This window comes from Bos grunniens, chromosome 26 (assembly GCF_055505025.1).
Source record: "Bos grunniens cultivar Pamir isolate PY7600 chromosome 26, Bosgru_T2T1.0, whole genome shotgun sequence".
NCBI classification, from domain to species: Eukaryota; Metazoa; Chordata; class Mammalia; order Artiodactyla; family Bovidae; genus Bos; species Bos grunniens.
The window spans coordinates 46303007-46328272 of record NC_141190.1 but is presented as its reverse complement, the minus strand read 5'-3'; the positions used below and the strand labels follow the sequence as shown (position 1 = coordinate 46328272).

The window sequence follows — 25266 nt, the reverse complement described above, 5'->3', positions numbered from 1 at the left end:
GTAGCTGTCAAAAACTGTAACGGAAATAATATTATTCTGCAAAGTCAGCTTTTCCAACAAAGTACACAGCAAAAACTCCTGCCTTAGAGTTTCTTAGTCAATAGGGTAGCCAGTGAGCCCTTGAAATACAGCCTGTTCCACTGATGAGTAGAATTTTCAACTTTAGTTACTTTCATGTAATTTTTTACATTTAACTTTTTAACTTAAATGTAAAAAATGGACACCTGATTCAGTTCTTGCAAACAACTATTTTGAACGACGGAACAGCATGTATATATGAATCTCCTTTCCTGTGGTGAATTTTATTAAATGTGAAAAATACAGATCGAGAGTCTGTGATGAAAATTCAGCATCCAAACTGAGATATGATATACATGGAAAAACCACACTGGATTTTAGAGAGGTCCTATAGAAAAAACAAAAAACAAAAAAAGAGTGTGAAACATGCCATTTGTAATATTTAGATCAAGGTTGTGTTGACATATTTCAGATGAAATATATTATTAAAATTAATTTCACCAACTGTCTTGCACTTTTTTTTTTTTTTACTGTGGACTGTATAAAATTATAAATTGTGTGTGTGGCTGGCATTCTCTCTCTGTTGGACAGCGCAGTCTGGGAGTGTGCTAGGAAGCAGATGTTGGAGGCCTCCTGTGCGATTTCTCATTTTAATGAACTAGTGTTCATCTCTGGAAGGAGAGTCAAGGCCACAGCTTTCTCCTGGCGGATGGTCTTCAGTCACAGATGTGACTGCAGGCCTCATCAATGCCTGTTAGTCTGTGTCAAGGCACAGAGCTGACCTACAAGCGAGCCAAAGCCCGGCAGCTCAGTTGTCCTGGCTTCTCTCTGCCACTCACAGAGTGAAGGCTGACCGCCCCACCCAGACGACCAGGAAGGCGCAGGCGGCCCTGGGCTCAGACCCCTCGCAAACCAGCCATGGGGATCAGAGCCCTGCAACACACCAGCCAGCCTTCCACACCCATTTCCCCAGTGCGATCCACTTTGATTACAGACAGCAATAACGTGACATCTGCTCATTCTCAGCTGTGCAGGCTCAAGCCATGATGATTAATGCTCTGGTAATGGGCACAGAGCAAAAAATATTAATCTTTATAAAAGGTATTCAACAGGCATCATCAGCTTATAAATGTCCAAGGAGAATATCCGTCTATAACTCCATTACAGCTCTACATCAAAGCAGGACGCAAATACGAGAATGAATCTGTCTGTTTAAAACATTCATTTTATGAACACTGAATAATGTGCTTCTTAATTTTTAGTTTGGTCACATTAAACAAATGATCCATAAAGTGCGTTTAATAACCTTGAGCCTGTTACACAGAACTAAGATCCAGACGAATACTTTTAATGAGAATTAAACAGCAAGAGTCATATAAATGGGGGATGCTTTGCTATCCATCTTTTTCAGACAATCATCCGATTTTTCAACAGTCTGAGAACTCTGTGCCCACATGATTCAATTTGTTCAAATAACTCTCTCCCGCTATACAAATCTTCCAGTGCCAGAAATGCGGAACACAGAGCCAGCAATGCAAGGGATCACAGGAGCCATCTATTCATGTCCCAGCTGTACAGACGTGGGGACAAGCAGCCAGTGTAGGGACCAGGCAGCAGCTGAACTAGAATGAGACGTCTGATCCCGAAGCCAGATGACTATGTATGTATACGTGTGTAAACATGTGTGATTCAGGTAACTTTACATGTCGAACACAGATTAAATTTTTCCAAGAACCATTTTAATTCGCTTTAACTAAACTGTGATCATTAGCAGTCCCAGCAGGGTAAATTCGCATCAAGTAACCCTAAGCATACCAGTTTCCCTTTCTGAACTTTAGATCTTGGTCATGAAATGGAGTAAATACAACTGCCCTGCTCTGTTTCTATTCCTACCAACAGGCAGTCCCTTTGTAAGTATTCTGGTCAGAGGATTCTCAGCACCACTTGGCCAAGTGCTGCAATGATCGGAAATAAGATAATCTGCCTGTCAGCTCTGAGGGACCCAATGTCACAAAACTTTAACTGAGAGAGTGGCAGAGCAATTAAAAGCATCTTGAAAACTGGAAGGGAATGGGGCAAGATACAGATTGTAGAACAAGAGAAAAAGAAGTTGGTCAAAGATATGTCTTCTGGCCGAAGCCAAAGGGCCTAGTAAAAAATGTGTCATCTTTTAAAGAAGGGAGAGGTGTAGCAGATATTTTGTATCCCACAGTTTGGAGAAGTATAATTGTAAAGAGTAACTGTTCATTAATATTATGTTGTTGTTGTCAGTCACTAAGTCATGCCTGACTCTTTGCAATCCCATGGACTGCAGCACACTAGGTTTCCCTGTCTTCCAACATCTCCCGGAGCTGCCCAAGTTCATGTCCATTGAGTTGGTGATACTATAGAACTATCTTATCCTCTGCTGCTCCCTTCTCCTTCTGCCTTAAATCTTCCCCAGCATCAGGATCTTTTCCAATGAGTCAGCTCTTCACACCAGGTAGGCAACGTATTAGAGCTTCAGCAACAATCCTTCCAATGAATACTCAGAGGTGATTTCATTTATGATTGACTGGTTTGATCTCCTTGAAGTCCAGGAGACTTTCAAGAGTCTTCTCCAGAACCGTAATTTAAAAGCATCAATTCTTCAGCAAATTCAGATTATAATAATAAATACCTTGTCAAATGAAAGAAGAATAACTGGAGAAAAATCTCAAATGAATCCCATTTAAAAGCAGATCCAAAAAAAAAAAAAGGCAGATGAAAATATTAGTAAGACTCAAGCAAAATGCCAGGGAAGACAGTGTGCAAAGTACTGGTCAGACCAGGAATTTGTTCTCTGGATAGAAATGCATCAAGGAGGTGTCTCAGGACCTTTGAGAGGAATGCTATAGGCTTGCCAGTCCTTGGGCAGAACTGTACTGTGTGGAAGATGAGGAAACAAACACAGAAAAATGGGGCTGGGGAGTTGTGTGCATTTACCCAAGTGTGTGAAGGAACCAAGAACACAGGTCTTGGCCTGTGCATCCCAGCACACACTCTTCTACTAGTTGTCCCAGTGATGAGCTATATGGTTAAAAAACAATGTCCAAACCTTACAGTCTGTCCCATCCAGCTTGAGGGAAGGACTAGCCCTCAGGGAGGAGTTTATGCAACAACAAGAAAAAAATAGCATCTCAAAAGAGAACCCAGGAGACAGCAGGCTGAGCTGAGGACCCTCCAACTGTCCCAGGCAAGTTTATGTAGGCAACACGAGGGACCATGAACTGGGAAGACTCAGAGTCCTAGCACCAGTGTGAGCATGACTCGATAAGGGACAATCAAGCCGGCCTCTTTTAAGACTGCTCCTTGTGCCAGTAATATCAAGCAACAGGGACAGAAGTTCACTCAGAGGGGAGCACAGAACAGAGAACCAATAGACCATCAATAAAGGTTAGACCAACTACACCCTGAGGAACTTGACGCCACCAATTTAATCACACAGAAAGAGAGAGACAAGGCTAGGAAAACTCCATAAGCACACGAGCACAACACGCTACACGGCTTATGTTTCATTTATGTATGTGCTTATTCATTCACATACTTGTATTTTATCTTGTTCCATATGGCATTTGAAGTGAATTCAGTGTTCAGAATGCATTACTCGTACAGTGGATGTGAATCAGCTTAAGAGTAGGTAATGGATTTGTAACAAGGAAAGTCCTTAATCAGCACCACGGTGGTGGACAGCTCCCTGCCTGAGAAGCTGCTTACCAAGTACAACTTGCCAGTTAACTCCTAGGTGGTTATCTGTAAATTAAGAAAATTACTCTTTTCCAATTAAATATTTTTAAATGGCTCTGAAGCCTCTCAGAGGACTCAAATTCGCTCACCAACAGTCCTGAGCACATGCTAGGTGCTCAACAAATTATAATGGAATTTAAATGGATATAATTAAAAAACTGAAATTGAGTTCACCCTCCCAGATTCATTAAACCACTTCTAAAAGGCTGCCCTGTTTTCACAAGTGATGTTTTCAAAACACATACAATGAAAGCTATAGAGTGACATATTGAATTAGGGATGAAAAGAAGTATACTGTGTTACAGATAAAGATTAAAATTTTCTCAGGGCATGATTTAAATGGAGAAAATTATATTTATATTCCATCATTATTTAAGAAATTAGTCTTTGGGTTTCACAGCTGGTAATGTTCATTAGAAGTCTTCAGCACAACTATCTAATTAAAGTCTCCCAGAAAGCTACACAAGTGGTGCATTAAGTAACTGCCACAGACAACACTACCAGCCCCAATTTTTCTTTCTGTGTAACATCCGTCAAGTTAACAAAGCTACGACAGAGTGCTTCTGGTTTTAAGATCCCTTTCAATGAAGAGAAATCTCTTTTGAGATTTGCTTATGGATCCAAAGCATCAAGAAGGTATATTTTTCTACAGGTCTGTATTAAACACACAGTTTCCCTTTCTATGATTTAAAGCATGACAAACTGATTAACAGGGTAATTTTTTAGAGATACAAATTTTCTATTTTGGATGGAATGACGATGAAAACAGTCTAGAAGCCTGAACCAATAATTCCTACTAGGAGTCCCACTAGGCATCTGAGTCTTTGCTCTCAGATTTTCAAAGGTTGCTGTAACTTATGTTCTCACCTCTGCTTGATAACTGAAGGACTCAATCACCTGAAAATAAGAATGAGGGAAATGACTTTTAAGCTCTCTAGGCGTACATTTTAAAGAAGCTCTTTATTGTTCAAAAATGGAAGACAAATGAGGTTTGATGAGGCTGACGAACACTGTCTAAAGGGAGCCTATTCGTTATATTGAAGGACAGAGCCACAGGAACGGCCAGAGAATGAGGGAATGACACATTTTCTATTCCTCCTCACTGCTAGATGGCAAACATCACAGAAAAAAATAAAAACAAGCAAAGGGGTCCCAGTGAATAGTAAGGTAAAACCAAAGTAATTCACTAAGAGTACTAAACCAAACTACTATTAAGACGGGAAAGAGACAGTGTTGCCACTAAGTCTCTAAATCTTTATTCTCCAAAACATACTACCCTGCAAAATCAACTTATGACACAAGGTAAGTATATGTAAGTTCTAAAGGAAATACTGTTCATGGGGTTCTCAAGGCAAGAATACTGAAGTGGTTTACAGTTCTCTTCTCCAGTGGGCCATGTTGTCTCAGCAGGCCTTACAAATAGCTAAGAAATGAAGAGAAGCAAAAAGCAAAGGAGAAAAGGAAAGATATTCCCATCTGAAGGCAGAGTTTCAAAGAATGTCAGGAGAGATAAGAAAGGCTTTCTAAGGACTCAATGCAAAGAGATAGAGGAAAACAATACAATGGAAAAGACTAGAGATCTCTTCAAGAAAATTAGATATACCAAGGGAACATTTCACACAAAGTTGAAAGAGCACGATGAAGCACAGAAACGGTATGGACCTAAGAGAGTCAGAAGCCATTAAGAAGAGGTGGCAAGAATACATAGAAGAACTATACAAAAAAGATCTTCATGATCCAGATAACCATGATGGTGTGATCACTCACCTAAAGCCAGACACCCTGGAATGTGAAGTCAAGTGGGCCTTAGGAAGCATCACTATGAACAAAGCTAGTGGAGGTGAAGGAATTCCATCTGACTAATCTCAAATCCTAAAAGATGATGCTGTGAAAGTGCTGCACTCAATATGCCAATAAATTTGCAAAACTCAGCAGTGGCCACAGGACTGGAAAAGGTCACTTTCCATTCTAATCCCAAAGAAAGGCAATGCCAAAGAATGTTCAAACTACTGCACAATTGTACTCATCTCACATGATAGCAAACTAATGCTCAAAATTCTCCAAGCAAGGCTTCAACAGTATGTGAACCGAGAACTTCCAGATATTCAAGCTGGATTTAGAAAAGGCAGAGAGATCAAATTGCCAACATCCACTGGATCATAGTAAAAGCAAGAGAATTTCAGAAAAATATCCACTTCTGCTTTATTGATTACATGCCTTTGACTCTATGGACCACAATAAACTATGGAAAATTTTTAAAGAGATAGGAATACCAGACTACCTTACCTGCCTCCTGAGAAATATGTATGTAGGTCAAGTATCAACAGTTAGAACCAGACACGGAACAATAGACTGATTCCAAATTGGGGAAGGAGTACGTCAAGGCTGTACACTGTCACCCTGCTTATTTAACTTATATGTAGAGTATATCATGAGAAATGCCAGACTGGATGAAGCATTAGCTAGAATCAAGGTTGTTGGGAGAAATATCAATAACATCAGATATTCAGATAATACCACCCTTACAGCAGAAAGCAAAGAGGAACTAAAGAGCCTCTTTATGAAAGTGAAAGAGGAGAGTGAAAAAACTGGCTTAAAACTCAATATTCAAAAAACTAAGATCATGGCATCTGGTCCCATCACTTCATGGCAAATAGATGGGTGAACAATGAAAACACTGACAGACTTTACTTTCTTGGGCTCCAAAAGCACTGCAGATGGTGACTGCAGCCATGAAATCAAAAGACACTTGCTCCTTGGAAGAAAAGCTATGACAAAGCTAGACAGTATATTGAAAAGCAGCGATATTGCTTTGTTGACAAACTTCTGTCTAGTCAAAGCTATGGTTTTTCCTGTAGTCATGTATGAATGTGAGAGCTGGACCATAAAGAAAGCTGAGTGCCAAACAATGGATGCTTTTGAACTGTGTTGTTGAAGAAGGCTCTTGAGAGTCCTTTGGACTGCAAGGAGATCAAACCAGTCAATCCTAAAGGAAATCAGTCCTGAATATTCATTGGAAGGACTGATGCTGAAGCTGAAGCTCTAATACTTTGGCTATCTGATGTAAAGAAATGACATTTTGGAAAAGACTCTGATGCTGGGAAAGACTGAAGGTAGGAAGAGAAGGGGACGACAGAGGATGAGATGGTTGGATGGCATCACTGACTCAAGGAATGTGAGTCTGAGCAAGCTCCAGGAGTTGGTGATGGACAGGAAGCCTGGCGTGCTACAGTCCATGGGGTCGCAAAGAGCCAGACATGATTGAGCGACTGAACTGGACTGAACTGAACTGAAAGAAAATCTGTCAGTTACTTTTGTCACTTTCAATATGAGAATATAAAAAAACTAGATCCTGAAAGGCAAGGAGATTCAGTGTTACTGGAATGAGCTTTCCCCAGGTCTCAGGTGCAGAAGCACAGCGGAAAGGAGCCCATGTGGGTAATAGAATGTCTCCCACTTCAGCTGTTTGCAAGTATGCCCAATGTGCTTGACAAATTTAAGTCAATGCTATCTCAACTTGATTTCTTTTATTCCAGTTTTTATAACATTAATGTGAAATATTTTTGTCAGCATAAATCCCAAACCATGGTGTCCTTGTGTTTATGTTAATTTAATTACACTGCAACCTTTCATTTCTATAATAGGATGGAAGCTTTAATCTTCACAGCTTTTGTCAAATAGGTGAGCAACTATGTAATCACATGGGAACGAAGCTACAAATACACAAAGGATGACGCTTTGACCTTTCCTTCTATTTTAACTTGATTTAAAAGTCTGCTCACTCCATGCCACAGGTTATTTGGAAGAGTTACCTTTTTGTGAAGCACATAATCTATTTAACCAGCTTTCAAGTAGTCAGATCATATCTCTAGACAATGCTTGGAGCCATTCCTGCCCATTCCCTGGCTGTCCACAGAGGGCAGGATAAAGAGCCCGAGCCCTTCCTCTTAGCCGGGAACCAGGAGCGGGAACGGCCCAGGTGGGTTCCTAACATCAGCATAGGGACCAGCCCCTCCACACCTCGTCCCTCTTCTGAAACAATGCCATCTACTCTGACTACAAGGTCACATTTGAAAAGCCACCTTCCCGAAACACTGTGAAGGCTAGGATTTGCTTCAACCTATCTGGGGGAGGGTGGGGGGAGGAATGGATTGGGATTAGTTGGGATGAATTTGGGATGAGCAGAGGCAAGCTATTAGACATAGAATGGATCAACGACAAAGTCCTACTGCATGGCACAGGGAACTATATGCAATATCCTAGGAATAAACCATAATGGAAAAGAACATGAAAAAGACAGTGAAGGGCAGAGGACCCTGGCATGCTGCAGCCCGTGGGTCACAGAGTCAGACACGACTGAGCGACTGAACAGCAACAAATGTAGTGTGTGTGTGTGTGTGTGTGTGTGTGTGTGTGTAACTGAATCACTTGGCTGTACAGCAGTAATGAACAACACCGTAAGTCAACTATATTTCAATAAAATATATTTAAAAATAAAAATATCTAGGGGAGAAGTACAGAGATAAAAAACGGGACTATGACTTATTAGCATTTGAAGCCCAGTGAGGGGTACATAGGCATTCGTTATTACACTCTTCTCATTTTCCTGTCTGTTCAAGTTTCTTTGTAATTTTAACCAAAAGCCATCTTGAACTGTCCCTTGTTGAATGTCTTCTTTCCACAAAACAGGGAAATAATAAAATCAAAAGCAAAAAGACCAAGACCTTAATTTTATACAACTGCTCACAGATGACCCTCCATATCTCAAGGCTCTCACCATCTTCCTTCTCTCCTTCTGTTCCTTCTCCTTAAAGACAGGTCCTCCCCACTCCATGATCAACCCACTCAGAGCCTAGACAGGGAGAGAAGGCCACCTTCCCCCATGCAAACACAGGACTTCCCCTCCCTTAGAGCAAGTGAACCTCTACTTCTGCATCATCAACTACGGGAAAGCCTTTGACTGTGTGGATCACAACAAACTGTGGAAATTTTTTAAAGAGATGGGAATACCAGACCACCTTAGCTGTCTCCTGAGTATGCAGGTCAAGAAGCAACAGTTAGACATGGAAAAACAGACTGGTTCAAAATTGGGAAAGGAGTATGTATATTGTCACCCTGCTTATTTAAATTCTATGCAGAGTTCATCATGTGAAATGCCAGGTTGGATGAATTGTATCCCTGGTAGCTCAGCTGGTAAGGAATCCGCCTGCAATGCAGGAGACCCCCATTTGATCCCTGGGTAAGGAAGATCCACTGGAGAAGGGATAGGCTATCCACTCTGGTATTCTTGAACTTTCCTGGTGGCTCAGCTGGTAAAGAGTCATGCTTTCTTCTCTGCAATGCTCCCCAGGGAAAGACGTGCTGGACGTGAACATTCAATAAATATGCATCATGAGCCAAGCCCTGTTTTGTTGCTACCAAATCACTACCAAATCCTTGCAACTCCATGGACTGGCACACGAGGCACCTCGGTCCTGCACTGTCTCCCAGAGTTTGCTCAAATTCATGTCCACTGAGCCAATGATGCCACCTAACCATTTCATCCTCTACCACAACCCTCTCCTTTTGCCTTAAACCTTTCCCCTCATCAGGGTCTTTTCCAAAGAGTCAGCTCTTCTCATCAGATGGTCAAAGCACTGGAGCTTCAGCTTCAGCATTAGTCCTTCCAGTGAATATTCAGGATTGATTTCCTTTAGTATTGACTTCTTTGATATCCTTGCAGTCCATGGGATTCTAAAGAGTCATCTCCAGCACCACAATTAGAAAGCAACAATTCTTTGGCTGTCAGCATCCTTTATGGTTTAACTTTCAAATCTATACATGACTACTGGGAAAACCACAGCTTTGACTTTACATAGCTTTGTTGGCAAGTGTTATCTTTGCTTTTTAATCCACTGTCTAGGTTAGTCATAGCATCCCTTCCAAGGAGCAAGGGTCTTTTAATTTTACGGCTGCAGTTACCATCCACAGTGATTTTGGAGCCCAAGGAAATAAAATCTGCCAATGCTTCCACTTTCTGCCTTTCTATCTGCCATGAAGTGATGGGACCAGGTACCATGATCTTAGTTTTTTCAATGTTGAGTTTCTAGCCACCTTTTTCACTTTCCTCTTTCACCTTCATCAAGAGACTCTTTAGTTCCTCTTCACTTTCTGCCATTAGGGTGGTGTCATCTGCATGTCTGAGGTTGTTGATATTTCTCTTAGTAATCTTGATTCCAGCCTGTGATTCATGTGAAAGTCACTCAGTCATGTCCAACTCTTTGCAACCCCATGGACTATACAGTCCATGGAATTCTCCAGGCCAGAATACTGGAGTGGGTAGCCGTTCCCTTCTCCAGGGGATCTTCCAGACCCAAGGATCGAACCCAGGTCTCCTGCATTGCAGGCTGACTCTTTACCAGCTGAGCCACCAGGGAAGTTCAAGAATACCAGAATGGATAGCCTATCCCTTCTCCAGTGGATCTTCCTGACCCAAGGATTTAATGGGGGTCTCCTGCATTGCAAGCTGATTCCTTATCAGCTGAGCCACCAGGGAAGCAATTCATCCAACCTGGCATTTCGCATGACGAACTCTGCATAGAATTTAAATAAGCAGACAATATACATACTCCTTTCCCAATTTTGAACCAGTCCGTTTTTCCATGTCTGTTTCTAATTGTTGCTTCTTGACCTGCATACTCAAGAGACAGCTAAGGTGGTCTGGTATTCCCATCTTTTTAAAAAATTTCCACAGTTTGTTGTGATCCACACAGTCAAAGGCTTTCCCGTAGTCAATGATGCAGAAGTAGAGGTTTTTCTGGAATTCTCTTGTTTTCTCTATGATCCAACAAATGTTGGCAATTTGCTCTTTGGTTCCTCTGTTTTTATTAAACCCAGCTTGAACATGTGGAAGTTCTCAGTTCATATTTGAACTGGCTTGAAGGCCTTGTTCTAGGCAGTAGCAATAGAAAAATAACAGGGCCATGCTCAAAGCCCTCTCATTTTAAGGAAGGACCACAAAAAACAAGCCAAGAAGGAAAACTGGACAGTGAGCACACAGTGTGGAGAGTGGCAAGAGGGGCCATGGGGCAGCATGTCTGGGGTATGCTCTGCACGGTGATCTGAGTGCCTCTCGGGGGAAGCTCCCTATTTAATCCCTTTCAGTATTTGATCTGAATCTATCTTCTTTCACCAATTTTCTTTCATCACATATTTGACATGATAATACCTTCCTCAACGAGGACAAGTTCTCATCTGCTATTTTTCTATGAAATCTTCAACAAAAATGAAGACACGGGCCTAACATTTATTGAACGTGCATTAAATGCTGAGTGCAGATCTCAGTATCACACATGTATCAATCTGCAGGTAATGTAATCTTGGCAAGAAGAAAAGGGCAGCTGGAGAAACTGAAGCCTGGAGGGTAACTTAGCGGAGGTCACTGAGTTAGCAGGTCACAGAGGCAGGATGTGAATGCAGGCAATCTGATCACAAAGTCCACACACGCTCGCAATCCTCTTACAGGCTGCCTGCCCTCATTACAGAAAGGAGCTCAGAAACATGTAGTTCTTTAATAATGAGGAAGCAAAATCACTACCCTGGTGGCTCGGGCAGTAAAGAATCTGCCTGCAATGTGTGAGACCCAGGTTCGATCCCTGGGTTGGGAAAATCCCCTGGAGAAGGGAATGGCAGGTCACTCCAGTATTCTTGTCTGGAGAATCCCATGGACAGAGGCGCTTGGCGGGCTACAGATCATGGGGTCACAAAAGAGTCAGATACGACTGAGTGACTAACACACACAAAATCATTTATAGAAGAAATGATGCAAGCGCCAGTCATTCATTTCCTTTTGTAAACAAAGCAAAGGGAGACAGGCAGAACACAGAGAAAAGGCTGATGTGGCCGACAGCCAACCCTGAGCTCTGAGTTCTCCGGAGGCCTCCGGAGGGGCTGAGACACTGATGCCATCAGCCATCTACTACAGCCCACACGCAGGATGGCCAGGTCCACGCCCCAGCTTCTGAATAGCCTTCTTATACTGGGGGGAGATTTCTACATTACAAGCTCTGTTTCCCGAATACAGACGCCAGAACTCAAATCCACAGCCACGCTTGCATCTACAATGCAGAATACATCCTCCGTTCTGCCAAGGAGGTATAGTCTTGTAGGGATGGCAACTGTTAAGGAGCAGTGGGAAGGACAGCTCTGTAAAGAACTCCAGTTTCCTTCGGATCAGGGTAGAGGATACGGAAGTAACAGGAGCTATGAGGACCTGACTCAGAAGGAGCACTGCAACTCGTATAGCTGTGAACAGATGGCAGCGACAGTGCCCGTAATCTCCAGACTGGTTCGGGCCAAACACAACTGTCTTTGCCAAAAGACACCTTTCCTGCTGTAGCCTAACAAACTCAGCTGGATCCTCTGATTCCAGGTCCTTGAAGGGGACAGAAGAGGAGCAGGCTGAGCTAACCTGCACCCTGTAAGCCTTGGCCAGCTGGGACCCACACCTGGCAAGGGAAGGCTTTCCTGCAGAGGGGCAATGCCACTCTCAGAATTCACTGCCAGCCTCACTGCACCCAAATCAGCTTGCTATTCCCATCAAAGTGAGACTGGAATATCTTTGATATTGGAGGGAGATGGAAAGAAGCGTTTTGGAGCAAAGCCACAGAGTCTCTGCTATGAGAGAACCAACACGCATGCTGATGAGCAAAGACTCACCCCCGGAGCCCAACAGGGGAGCCAGAGGAGCCAGACAGGGAGCCCTCCAACCACACCCCCCGAGAACGCAGACCATCCAGCGCAGTCCGCAGCTTGCGCTGCCAAATCTGGCCAGAACGCATTCTAAAGATCTAGACACAAAGGGAGCTAGTTTGAGTGATTCCACTTGGATCAGGAAAGAGGACATGGACAACTACATTTTTTACAAGTTAACAAGAAACGGAACAAGGGAAGACACTCACAGCCATCATATCTCATCAGAAAATGGTTTGCCTTTAAATATTTATACCAAATGTGGCACAGAAGATTTTGCACAAGTAATGACATTGTAAGAACAGACCAACTGGAAGATTTCCAGTGCTATATCTTTCCTGACAAGGAGGTAAGATGGCTCTTGGTAACTCCGAAGATGCAGGGAGCCTGAGGTGAGAAAAATCAAGGTTGTCTTTGCTGTCTTTACCCAGAAAGATTGTGAAAACTCACAGCCTATACACGGGCCCATTTTCACATCAGACAGCACATTCTGAAATGCTTCCAGGCAGCCGGAGAGCGTCTGGAAGTACATTTGGGGAGCCAGTTATGGCTCAGAGACCATCTAATAATGGGACAGTTCTGGAGCTTCTTGTAAGACATGAAGCTTCAGGCTACTTTTGGCTCATTCATCACTGCCCATAATAATTCTGGATTCATTTATTTCCTGAGATCTCATTGACTAGCTCGGGTACATCTGGCTATTGAGATTCAATTCCAACCTTTGTAATATCTAGAAAGATACTAAGTTGATCATTCTAAAATATGATATATCCTGGTAATTCCCTGTCAAACAAAGCTAAATATTTATTTTTATGCTCCATGTTTCTAAAACAAGGCTTAAGGCAGTCTAAGATTTAAAAAAAAAAAAAGACTTATAAAACAAGAATGAGAACAGAAATCGAGAACAGTAAAGAGAGCAACTGCCAAACACACAGACTGACATAATCCTCAAAAGCAAATCCTACGTTTGCCTTCGCGCGATCTACTAGCTAAAAAACATGTGTAAGTTTCCACAGAAGAAAGCACTTCCCTGAAATACATTCTTAAAAGAAGATCTATTTTAGTATGTTTAACTGAACTGTTTACGCCTTAGGTCGTTACTCAAAAGGACCTCATTCATTTGGCATGTGGGACAAGAGTGTTCAACAGAGATTTTGAAATAGTCATCATTTGTCTGCAAGAAGGTCTTCCCTATAAAAACACTCAGTAAAAGCCAAGTGCGAAAAGAAGTGAAGTCACTCAGTCATGTCCGACTCTTTGCAACCCCATGGACAGAGGAGCCTACTAGGATTTTCCAGGCAAGAGTACTGGAGTGGAGGCCATTTCCTTCTCCAGGAAATTTTCTCGACCCAGGGATCGAACCCAGGTCTCCCGCATTGCAGGCAGACGCTTTACCATCTGAGCCACCAGGGAAGCCAAGTACAATTAATCCTTAATAATTGTTACTTTTTGACAATCGTTAACTCAGAAAAGTTGATGGTAATAGTGGTAGAGGTGTGTGTGTGTTTGTGTCTTCGGGTTGGATGGCTGGAAGAAGAGATATTAATAATCTGTCTAATAAGGTCCAGATATAAAATTTTCAGGGGATTTTTACCTGCTGTGGCATCAAGTCTAGTTTATATGGAAAGAAACACTGAGGCCGCGTCTTCACAAATCACCTCTACCACACGCCCCGCGCCAAGGGCCACAAAGAGTCCCCAAGCTTTAGTAACACCTGAAGAACGAGCAATTCAATACCCAGCCCTCCAAGGACAGCTTGAAACATGGACAGTCGGATTACCGGTTTAAGGAGCTGTGTGAGCTCTGAGTCGCAAGCAGTGGTAGCAGAGTTGACTTTCTTTTATGCAAGTGACAAACAGAGAACGATGTTTTGAAGGGCTGCAGAAAGCCACTCACTTCTTGGTTTCATGTGCTTTCTCCAGAAAAACACTCCCACTCTGATGAAGTCTTAACATTTCCTCTTAACCTAAGCCTTAGCTATAAGTATAGACTACAGGGAACTGGATAAAGTTAAATCAAGAAATAAGATTAAAAACATAGGTTCCAGTGGTCCAGATGGAACAAACGATTAACCAGACACACTGAGTCCTCCACAGGAAACTGAGCTGCTCCATCTCTGGAACAATACCACACATGAGGACAGAAGAAAATGAAAGGAAAAGCCAAACAGCAGGACAGAAATGGAGCAGAAAAAATGTATGCCGTTCCATCAGAAAGTCACTCAACAGTCTTCCCGTCTCCCTCCAATAAATGAGGAAGACCGTGGGATTATGCAAAGGTCTTAAGCTTTCAATAAAACTTCTTGACAAGTGTAAAATATTAATTCAATCTGTCCAAACAGAAAGAAAGTGATTAATAGAAAAGGGTAGGGAGATAACATGTGGAAATATAAAGTGTCCTCAGGATAAATGAGTTGAGGAGTCATTCAAATTCTTTCTCCTTTGCGTTGGGTTTGAGGAAGCCCTGTCACAAAATGCTAAGTTCAGGCTAAGACAGAACCATTACTTCGAGGTTGAAAGAAAATTTGAAACTTTTCATTGCAATCATCTCAATGGAAGTCAGTGATTGCCTCCCCAGGATAGATAATCACACATCTTAGAGGCTACAATGTATGCTGATTATCCGAGGGCCTTGGTATACACCTAAATTCCAAACTACGAGGATTGGCCTTCATTTCTCAATGATCTATTACCTACAGTAGATGTCAGTTACCACTCTCTGGCAAGGGCTAAATCTTCCTTTCTTGTAACGGAGCTGTTTTAATTGGGGGCAACTTCCCCACTCCTTTTGACAAAGAGAGAATTCAGAAGGGTCAAGGTCTTCAGACAATGATTAATGTGACAATTTAGTGATTCTCAGGGTTTCACTCACCATGCTGTGTGAAGAGGTCACTGTGAATTATTTCAATCAAGCAATACAGCTTCTGAATGGTCAGCAAACCCACGGGAACATTTAGGATGAAATCAGTAAACATTTTGCTGTAAAAGGAAAAAGCCAAGGGAGAGAGTTGAAGGATATACTACAAAATGACCCAACAGAATACAAGACCGTACTGAGACGTGAGCTCACTGAATGGTCACTGAATGCCACCAGAAAGCTGAATGAGGCCCATTAATATGGACCAAAATCTCACCCAAAAGAATGATGCTTTATGATGTTATTTTTCATTTCACACCCACTAAAATGGCCATAATTCAAAAGAGCACCAATACCAAGTGTTGGCTAGGATGTGAAGGAGCCGGTACCCTCATACCATGCTGCTGGGAATGCAGCACGGTGCAGCCACTTGGGAATTCTGTCTGGCGGTTCCTGAACATGTTACCATAGTTACCATCAGACCCAGCACTTCCACCTCTAGGTGCACACACAGAAGAAATGAAAATATATTTCCACACAGAGCCCTGTGCATGAATCAAAGAAACATTACCCATTACACATGAAAAATAGAAAAACCCAGAGGTCCATCAACTGATGAATGCAGAAGCACTTCACCCATTAAAAAAATGAATCTCTGACATTCACAGACCTTGAACACATTACACTAAGTGAAAGAAGCCTGCTACAAAAGGCCATGTATTGTGTGACTTTATTTATATGAAGGCTTCCCTGGTAGCTCAGAGGTTAAAGCGTCTGCCTGCGATGTGGGAGACCCGGGTTCGATCCCTGGGTTGGGAAGATCCCCTGGAGAAGGAAATGGCAACCCACTCCAGTATTCTTGCCTGGAGAATCCCATGGACTGAGGAGCCGGGTAGGCTACAGTCCACGGGGTCGCAAAGAGTCGGACACGACTGATGACTTCACTTCACTTATTTATATGAAATGCCCAGAAAAGGCAAACCTATGCAGACAGCAAGATTAGCATTGCCGAGCACTGGAGTGGAAGTGGGCAGCGACTCTTCACGGGCACGAGGAATCTTACTGGGGTGATGAAACTGTTCTGACGCAAGATTATGGTAATGGTGTAGAAGTCTCCTTCGGGATGTGGGAAAACAAGATGTCTTCAGCACAGGAAGTCTATCGTAAGCTACAAAATGTAATGCGGAATTCATTTGGAGGTGTATGTGGGTGTGTGTGTGTTTGTGGGTGTGTGTGTGTGTTTGTGTGTGTGCGTGCACGTGCATGCACAAAAGATAACCGGAAGGATCCAGATCATCATGGAATCATTATAACTCTAAGCTATTCTCCTCTGTGATTTCTTCTGTATCATCACAACATGACTCAGTCTTCCAAAGAAGGAAAAACACATCCATGATTTTCAAAGTCATTGAAGAGGAACCCACGCAGGCAGAAAGAGTCAAGGGCCCAAGAGCAGATGGCACTGGTCCTGGGGAAGGCGGGGGGCGGTGGTCTTCAGGCAAAAGGCACACGCACCAGCTGTGAACATCGAAGTCACCCCTGTAATGAGCGGAGGCCTGGCCCGTGAGCCCCAGGAAGGCAGCCCAGAGTGAGGCCATGACCCACCCAACCTCAGCTCCTTGTTCATCCCGTTTTCTCCATATCTGAGGTTCTCAAACAGGAGCATTCATTGGAAGCACCTGGAGGGATCTTTGAAACCAAATGGCTGGACCCCACCACAATTTCTAATTCAGAAGATCTGGGAAAGAGCCTGACATTCAGGAAGTCCCCGGACCTGCTGGGGCTGCTGTTGGCCTGGACCACTGTCTGAGAGCCGGGTGTGCAGAGACCCAAGTGGGCAGACAAGGTGCCCAAGGGCCCGTTTGTTCCTCCTTTTCTCATCGAGTGCCTGTTAAGCTAGAACTGGCACTGTCGGTGTCCGGGGGCCGCAAACAAATGTGTCCACTCGGGACACTAAATCCTTGGGCACATCAGACACGAGATGACTCATGAGGCGAGCAGCTCCCCAGGAGCCCCTCGCCCCTCACTCCCAGGGCAGGAGTGACCTACGGTGGACATAAAGTGCAGGAAGGATGACCGCTTTTCATTCCGTTTAACCACCCAGGGGACACATGGCCCTTTACCAATATTTAGGTGGGCTTTGCTGGCTAGTCAAATGGTGCCATCACCTGGGGATAAGTTTACTGTATCAAATGTTAAATCAAGTCGCCAGTCCAGGTTCGATGCATGAGACAGGGCGCTCAGGGCCAGTGCACTGGAATGACCCTGAGGGATGGGATGGGGTGGGAGGTGGGTTCAGGATGGGGGACACATGTATTCCCATGGTTGATTCATGTCAATGTATGGCAAAAACCACTACAATATTGTAAAGTCATGAGCCTCCAATTAAAATAAATCAATTAATCTTAAGAAAATCCAATCAAGGATCAGACGAGGACTGTGCTGTGATGTCTGGGGTCACAGAGGCCATGGACCCACTTGCTCACGACACCTCTTTTCCAAATGCAGTGACGTCTGCATGGTATACACCCCAGACTGGGCTTAGACAGCGATGGCAGCAATACTGAAAGTTGAAAGGAAGGACTCCATCGCCAGCGTGACTCCGAGGTCTGACAGCCAATGTCCACCTTGCCTGGAGTTTGGTTTGGTTTGGTTTTGGTTTTACTATAACCTGAACTGACAACCTCTGGCTCCTCTGTCTGAGGTTCACTGCTCTTGGTCAGGAACCCCCGGGAGAGAAGCTGTGTGGAGGAGGTGAGACGTGAACATTAAAGTTCCTGTGTCAAAACGTTTAGGTTCTGAAAACAAAACCCAAACCCAAGAACCACATATTGAATTTTCAACTCTAAAGGATGCAAAATGCCAAATTTGTATTATTTAATGCATGAAGCTAAAATTAATCTTCTAAAGAAACTATTGTGACTGTTGATAAATGATTCCTCTTTCACATAATGAGCTAGAACATGTTCCAGAAGGATCCAGGGCACAGACCTTCATGGACATGAACCAGAACCCTGGGCATCCCATGAACTAAAGGAGTCCAAGCATGGTATGGGGGAAGCCTTCGCCCTGGGTGCTCCTTACCTGAGCTCTTTGGGATCAAATACCAATTTCACATCGTTGACAATAGTTGGCAAGTATTTCAGCGCTGCCCCCTGCAAACCAAGAACAGAGAAGAAGGCTGGGCATCATGCAGTTTGGCAAATGTGAATACAAAATTGCAATCACTATGAAGAACCAGAGGCAGATCAAGAAGGCAACACTTTCCAGATGATGGTTAAACACAACAGAAATAGAGGGGGTAATAAAAAGCCTCTGATCCACAGAACAATGGAGATTTATTACATGGTTATCCTGACACATAATAATAACAACAGCATTAGCTAAAGCCAATATTCTCCGCTTGCTCACTGAATGCCTGAGAAGTGAAAGTTGAAAGTTAGTCGCTCAGTTGTGTCCGACTTTTTGCGACCCCCATGGACTGCAGCCGGTCAGGCTCCTCTGTCCACAGAATTCTCCAAGCAAGAGTACTGGAGTGGGTTGCCAATGAATGCCTATACTGCGCTAATAAGCTTTTATGTGATTTTCTCCTTAACTCTAAGGAAGTTATAGCAAAAGAATACCTGTGCCCTCAAGCCATCAGATGCACTGCAGCCTCACACTGTCAACAATTACAGTGACTGCCTTTGTTCCATTCCAAAAATGACTGCCTGTATATCTAGGTCTCTTGGAATCATTTTCTTCTTTAGTACCTTTATTTCCCATATTTATATTCCATATCTTCTAGGAAACCCTACTTTCAAAAAATAAATTGACGGTAATAACGATAGATTCTAATACATGCCCTGCACTATGCTGCTGCTGCTGCTTTAGCCATTAAGTCGTATCTGCCTCTATGCAACTGCATGGACTGCAGCCCGCCGGGTTCTTCTGTCCGTGGGATTTTCTAGGCAGATTGCCATTTCCTCCTCCAGGGGATCTTCTTGGCCCAGGGATTGAACCCATCTCTTCTGCGTTGGCAGGTGGATTCTTTACCACTGAGCCCCCACCTGGGAAGCCCCTGCACTGTGCTAAATCCTTATATAGTTTATCTTTAATTTCAACATAAATCCTACAGGGAGTTAGCTGTGTTGGAAGGCAAGGTAACTGACAATGGGGATGGTAATGACTTTGCCCCTGATCTCGCAGTTAGTACTGAGCTGAGCTAGAATTAAAATTTAGTTCTGTGGGGGGGCGAGGGGGGAATATATGGTGGGAAGCCAGAGCCTCAGTGCCCATCATTTATAGCTGGTTGGGGAAAAGTCCTGGAATTTTAGAGTCCTGACCCTGGCTGGGATTGCCCCCCACCCCTGCCTGTCACTCTAAAGGACTTCTTCTATCAGGCTGGGCACCCCCTTCCTGAACGAAATGGAGGGAAACTATTTTCATCCAAATACCTCCAGGGGCTGCAATAAAGCTCAGAATCTAATTGAAAAGAGCACTGGATGAACAGATAGTGCCACACCTATTACCAAAAACAGTTGTCAGCATTGTTTTCCAAAAGCAAGTAGGCACAAACCCATTTTTAAAAGAATACCCTGAGTATATATGGTCGACTAGTTTGCAGCAAAGGGACAAAGGCGCCCCCTCCTCCAGCACCAAATGAAATTCCTTCCACAGCTCACTCCCTATATAAAAACTCACTTTAAATGGAACTTAGACCCATAGATCTTCTATTCTAAAAACTATAACATGGAAGAAGATACTTGTGAATTTGGGCTAAGCAAAGATTTCTTTCGCATGACAAAAGCATAGTCCATAAAAGAAAAAAAAATTAATCAATTGTATGTCATCAAAATAAAGAATTTCTGCTCTTCAAAAGAACTTCTGCTGAGATAACAACAGATGAACCACACACTAGGAGAAAATAACTGCAAATCACACATATGATAAAGATTTATATCCACCATATACAAAGAATTCTTAAAACTCAATAATAAGAAAGCAATCTTCCACCCAAAATAGGCCAATGATTTTTTGAAGAGGCGCTGTTTACAAAGAAGATCCGTGGGTGACAAATAGGTACGTGACAAGCTGGCCACCAAGGAAATGCAAATTAAAACCACAAAGAGATCCCACTAACATCTACTAGAATCGCTAAGCCAAAATAAAATAAAACTAAAAATCTGACCATACCATGTGCTTTCTGCAGATGCTACAGGTCTGAAAGCAAACTGGATCTGCAAGTTTGAGAAAGCACTCCCCACGCAGCCCAGCAATCACACTCCTGAGAGGGGCCCCACGGAAATGCAAACTCAGGCTCACACAAAACCTTGTGTCTGAATGTGTACTGCTGCTGCTGTGAAGTCTCTTCAGTCGTGTCTGACTCTGTGCATCGACGGCCTGAATGTGTACAGTTACTTGAAATTGTCAAAAACTAGAAACAACCCAAATGTTTTCAAGAGGTGAGTCCCTACAATGGAATACTACTCAGTCATGAAAAATACCAGGATGCTATTATATCTGACACGGATGAAACTCAAGTGCATTCTGAGATGGAAGACAAGCTTAAAGCTTCAAACTGATTCCATTTTTAGAACATTCAAGAAAAGGCACAACTAGAGGGAGGGAGCACACCTCAGGGGCTTCCCGGGGATGGAGTCTGGGGAGAGCTTATCCCTAGTGAAGGACTGAAGAAGGCAGGGGGTGGGCAGAACTCTCCTGTATGACCATGTACAAACTATACCTTACATGTTTAAATGAATAAAAATATATTAACTGGAGGGACAGCCATGGAAAATGCCTGAGAGATTCTTGGACCTTTTAACACTGGTGTCCAAGAGTTAAGCGGTCAGATTCAAATAACTTCAAAGATGAGTTCAGGTTTCCTCTGGTATCACCTGTGAATTTTCTGTAATTGCCAGACACTTCTCTAGGAGCTTGCCTCTCCTGGCAATAAGCCCTCAGCACGGCCAAACGAGAGAGGTCTTCCACCAATGCCTTTCACAGATGAGAAAGTGAAGCCGTTTGCCAGATTGTGGAGCCAGTCTATCCACCTCCAGGGTAAGAGTGAAACCACCCCACAAAAGCTTCCACGCTCCACAGTCAAGATGCTCAAGGCTGGGGAACCCAAGTTTACCTGTCAGTCTGCACTACAGGGCTTCCCTGGTGGCTCAGTGGACAAGAATCCACCTGCCAATGCAGGAGACACAGGCTCAGTCTTTGGTCCGGGAAGATCCCACGTGTCTCAGAGCCACTAAGCCTGTGCACCACAGCTACTGAGCCTGTTTTAGAGCCTGGGAGTTGCAACTTCTGAGCCCATGAGCTCCAACTGCTGAAGTCCGTGTGCCTTAGAGCCTGTGCTCTGTAACAAGAGAAGCCACTGCAATGAGAAGCCTGCACACGGCACTTAAAGAGAAGCCCCCACAAGCAGCAATAAGAGAAAGCCCACGCGCAGCAACACCCAGGACAGCCAAAAATAAAATACAAATACATAAATAATTTGTAAAAAAAAAAGTCTGCACAACAGACTTATTGGTGCCTTTTCCCCCAGCGGTAACCCCGTCCTTCAATGCTGGCCAGGTCAAAGAATCCCAACTCCCCGCTCCGAGAGGCAACTTCTGAAAAGAACCTTAAATGGAAACAATTTCATTCCTGTTTCCGAAGTTCGGCTTCAACTACCTCGGAGTTGCTTTGAAAAACTGAAAGATATTTATTGTGACATTTAATAATAAACGTTTGCACCGCTGAGCGCTCAGGCCTGAAACTGTCTTGTCTAGTTTGTGAGGGTCCCCGGGGGGAGAGGACCCATCAGCACCACTCTTTTCATCCTGAACCCCACAAAGCAGCATCTGCCTTCAGCAGGTGATAAATACCAGCTCACGAGGACCGACAGACAGCGGCAAACAAGGCTGGCCTTCGTGGTCCACCCCCGGCTGCCCAGGGCTCCCAGGCTCTGCCACCTGACATCACCGCGACGCCCACAGAGGGAGGGCTGGACCCGCTACGACCCCCAAAGGCTGGTTAACAGGGCATCCTTCCGGCTGATCTGGATCCCAGGGACGTCACGTCTCAGTTCGTGAGGATGACAGAGATCAGAGAAGAACACAAACCCACATGGGTCCAGGAGAACACAACAAGGATGGGCAGATGAAACGATGTGAAGGCAGGGGGTGTCTCCTCCACACCCCATCTCCAGCTCCCCATCTCTGGTGGTCCTGGGCTCCACGCCACCCTTCGCTTTGCCGTGGTGACCACTTCAGCCTCTCTCGTCTCTCCTCCAGCCCAGGATCCCAGCCCCTCCCCGCTCAGCTCACCTCCGCCTTCAGGGGAAACCAAAACCCTCAGGAGAAAATGGGACGGGCAGCCCTGCCCACCACTCAAGCCGAAACAAGTCTACACGGACGCCCGGCCTCTGTCCATGCTTCCAGGTGAAGGGAGGCAGCACCCGGCCCCACGGAGGGGACCCCCCGCCCCACCGTCTGCTCAAGGGCCGCCTACGTTTCCCACCCGGCACTCTCCAGGGGGCCCAGATCTCACCCCAGCGGCCCCTTCCTGTCACACGTGTGCGCACCCTGAAACCACCCAGAGCCCCACGCCCCGCACCTCCCTGCCCTGTACAGACGGTTCCCAAGCTGAGGGCTCAGTTCTGCCGCCCCGCAGCTGCCCCGCAGGCTCCCTGCACCCGCCCTCAGCCGCCACCCCACCTCCATTCCTGCCCGGGCCCCGGGGACACCAGGTCTGGCCCCAGGTGACTTCCCGTGACACCGCTGTGACCCCTCACCTCCCAGGGCAGCCACCTTCCTCTGTCCCCTGCCCCTCCCTTAAAGGTGGGTGTCCTAGCTGTCCTATTCTAGAGTGTTCGCCTTTGTCCACATACCCCCAGGGAGGACCCCCTCCATCCAGCTTGACTCCTAGTGTCTGTCTCTGGGGTCAGCTCTCTCCTGAGCACCACACATACACACACACACACACACACACACATACACACACCCAGCAGCTGGGTTCAGGGCAGCCTCACAGAAGCAGCAAACCCCCTGCCTCAGATGAGACCCCACCCCATGCCCTGGTGCTCCAGGCTCAGAGCACTGCACCCTGAAACCCCCAGATCACAGCCTCCTACTCTGTCTTCCCTAAAACCCACTTTGGACCAATCACAGAGCCTGGCAGATCCTCCTGATCCCACACACCTTGCCTTTACTGCTTTCTCCATTCTTAGAGCTCCCACCCTGGTCCAGGCCACTTCTGTGTCCCTCTGTCAGGAAGCCACCCCCTCCCAAGGGAGCTCCCGCCGGCACTCTGAGCCCCTCAAGGTCACGGCCCATTCGCAGCTGGAGCCGCTTTCCTAAGAGGCAAGTCTAACTGACATCTGAGGGCGGTACTGTCCTGCTCCTGACTGCCCAGCAGCCTCCGAGGCCCTGGCCCCACTTCCTCCCCAGCTCTCCCGGTCGGCGGCCTCCAACTCCACCAGCAGGACCCTCTCCAACCATGTGGAGCCTCTCGCAGTCTCCCCCCTGTCCTGGGCCCCTCTGCTAACTCCGAAGCTGTGTCCATGCCGTTGCCTCTTCCTGGGCCACTGTTCCCATCCCTCCTGTCCTTGCCCCCAAACAGAGTTACCTTGGTGACTTCTCAGTCCTCAGCTTAGCCATCGTTCTCTCCAAGGCACACAGATTCCAGGTTAGGCATCCCAAGTGTCTGTCTCCCCCAGACCAGGGCCCCACAGCTGTGGTCTGCCCAAGGACCCTGGACACAGTAGAACCCCCAGGACTCACTCACTGACAGCTGTTTAGTTGCTTAGCCGTGTCCGACTCTTTGCGACCCCATGGACTGTAGTCCCCCAGGCTCCTCTGTCCGTGGGATTCTCCAGGCAAGAATACTGGAGTGGGTTGCCATTTCCTTCTCCAGGGCATCTTCCTGACCGAGGGGTCAAACCCGCATCTCTTGGATCTTCTGCTTTGGCAGGCAGATCCTTTATGGCTAAGCCACCAGGGAGGCTCCACTGACTGACAGACCTTTGCACAACAGCACCTTCATCTTCAAGACTCTCTCCCTCCCTGCTTTCCATGCACAGAAATGGGCCATATCAGCTGATACACGAAATGTATCCCCTCCAGGCTGACCAGCTGCCAGAAGAGGCAGAGCGAACCCTGAGGTTCCCCTACCCACCCCGGGCAGCCTAGGTCTCCTGAAAAAGCACGTGCCATCGCCCACTCTCGCTAAGGGCCCAGCCAGTTTGTTTGGCCCAGTTCTAATATTGGTTCTTTGATGAGATCTCTAAGTGTTTGGGTTTCTGCTTGCGCCTGCAGAAAAAGGCTCTGGGCTCCTTGGTGGAGTCCAGCTGCTCCACTGAATTCAGGTCTCTTTCAAGTGCATGGGGCTGCCGCTTCAAGAGCCCCTTGAGATGTGAGCTCCGGGCAGACAAGGCGGGGCTCCTGCCTGTGATGGAGGCGGCTGGGAGGAATCTCACCTGCAGAAGACACCTCCAGAAACGGAAGTCCCCAGTGCAGACAGGACAGGGAGGCAGGCGGCCGACACCCAGGAGCCGGGGCCCCACCCTGGACAAGCACGCCGGCTCCGAGCCAAGCTGTTGCCTGCGCCTTGTAGTGTGTGGACTCAGGAAGAGGGCTTTCCAGATACCTCCCAGTGGGAAAGGATGCAGCCTAACAGTGGTTAACGGGGCAGCCTCCAAAGACGGTCAGGAGGGTGGAGGGTCCCCACAGAGATGATGGGACACCCCCAACTCATCACAAGTGCTCACAGATGACAGCCAGGGCCACCCCTGGGTGAGGAGACCAGAGAGCATGCAGCTGTGTGCAAATGTGAACACACAAACCTTCATGGGGCCTTCCCTGGCCTTCCAAGGCAGGGCGTGTGGGTTCAATCCCTAGTTGGGGGAGCTAAAACCCACACATGCCTCAG

At 45.5% G+C, this 25266-nt stretch overlaps 1 protein-coding gene across 9 annotated transcripts in view; it reads right to left on the bottom strand.

Annotated features, from left to right (window-relative positions):
* DOCK1 (dedicator of cytokinesis 1) overlaps window positions 1-25266 on the bottom strand; it is a 562075-nt gene that overhangs the window by 360362 nt on the left and 176447 nt on the right. For all 9 annotated transcript variants that reach the window (XM_086377709.1, XM_086377710.1, XM_086377711.1 and 6 more), the window contains exons 24-25: window positions 18454-18524; window positions 15385-15491 (exon numbers count right to left, since the gene is read on the bottom strand). In XM_086377709.1, coding sequence (XP_086233835.1) covers window positions 15385-15491; window positions 18454-18524 — 178 coding nt within the window. The remainder of the gene's footprint in view (window positions 1-15384; window positions 15492-18453; window positions 18525-25266) is intronic.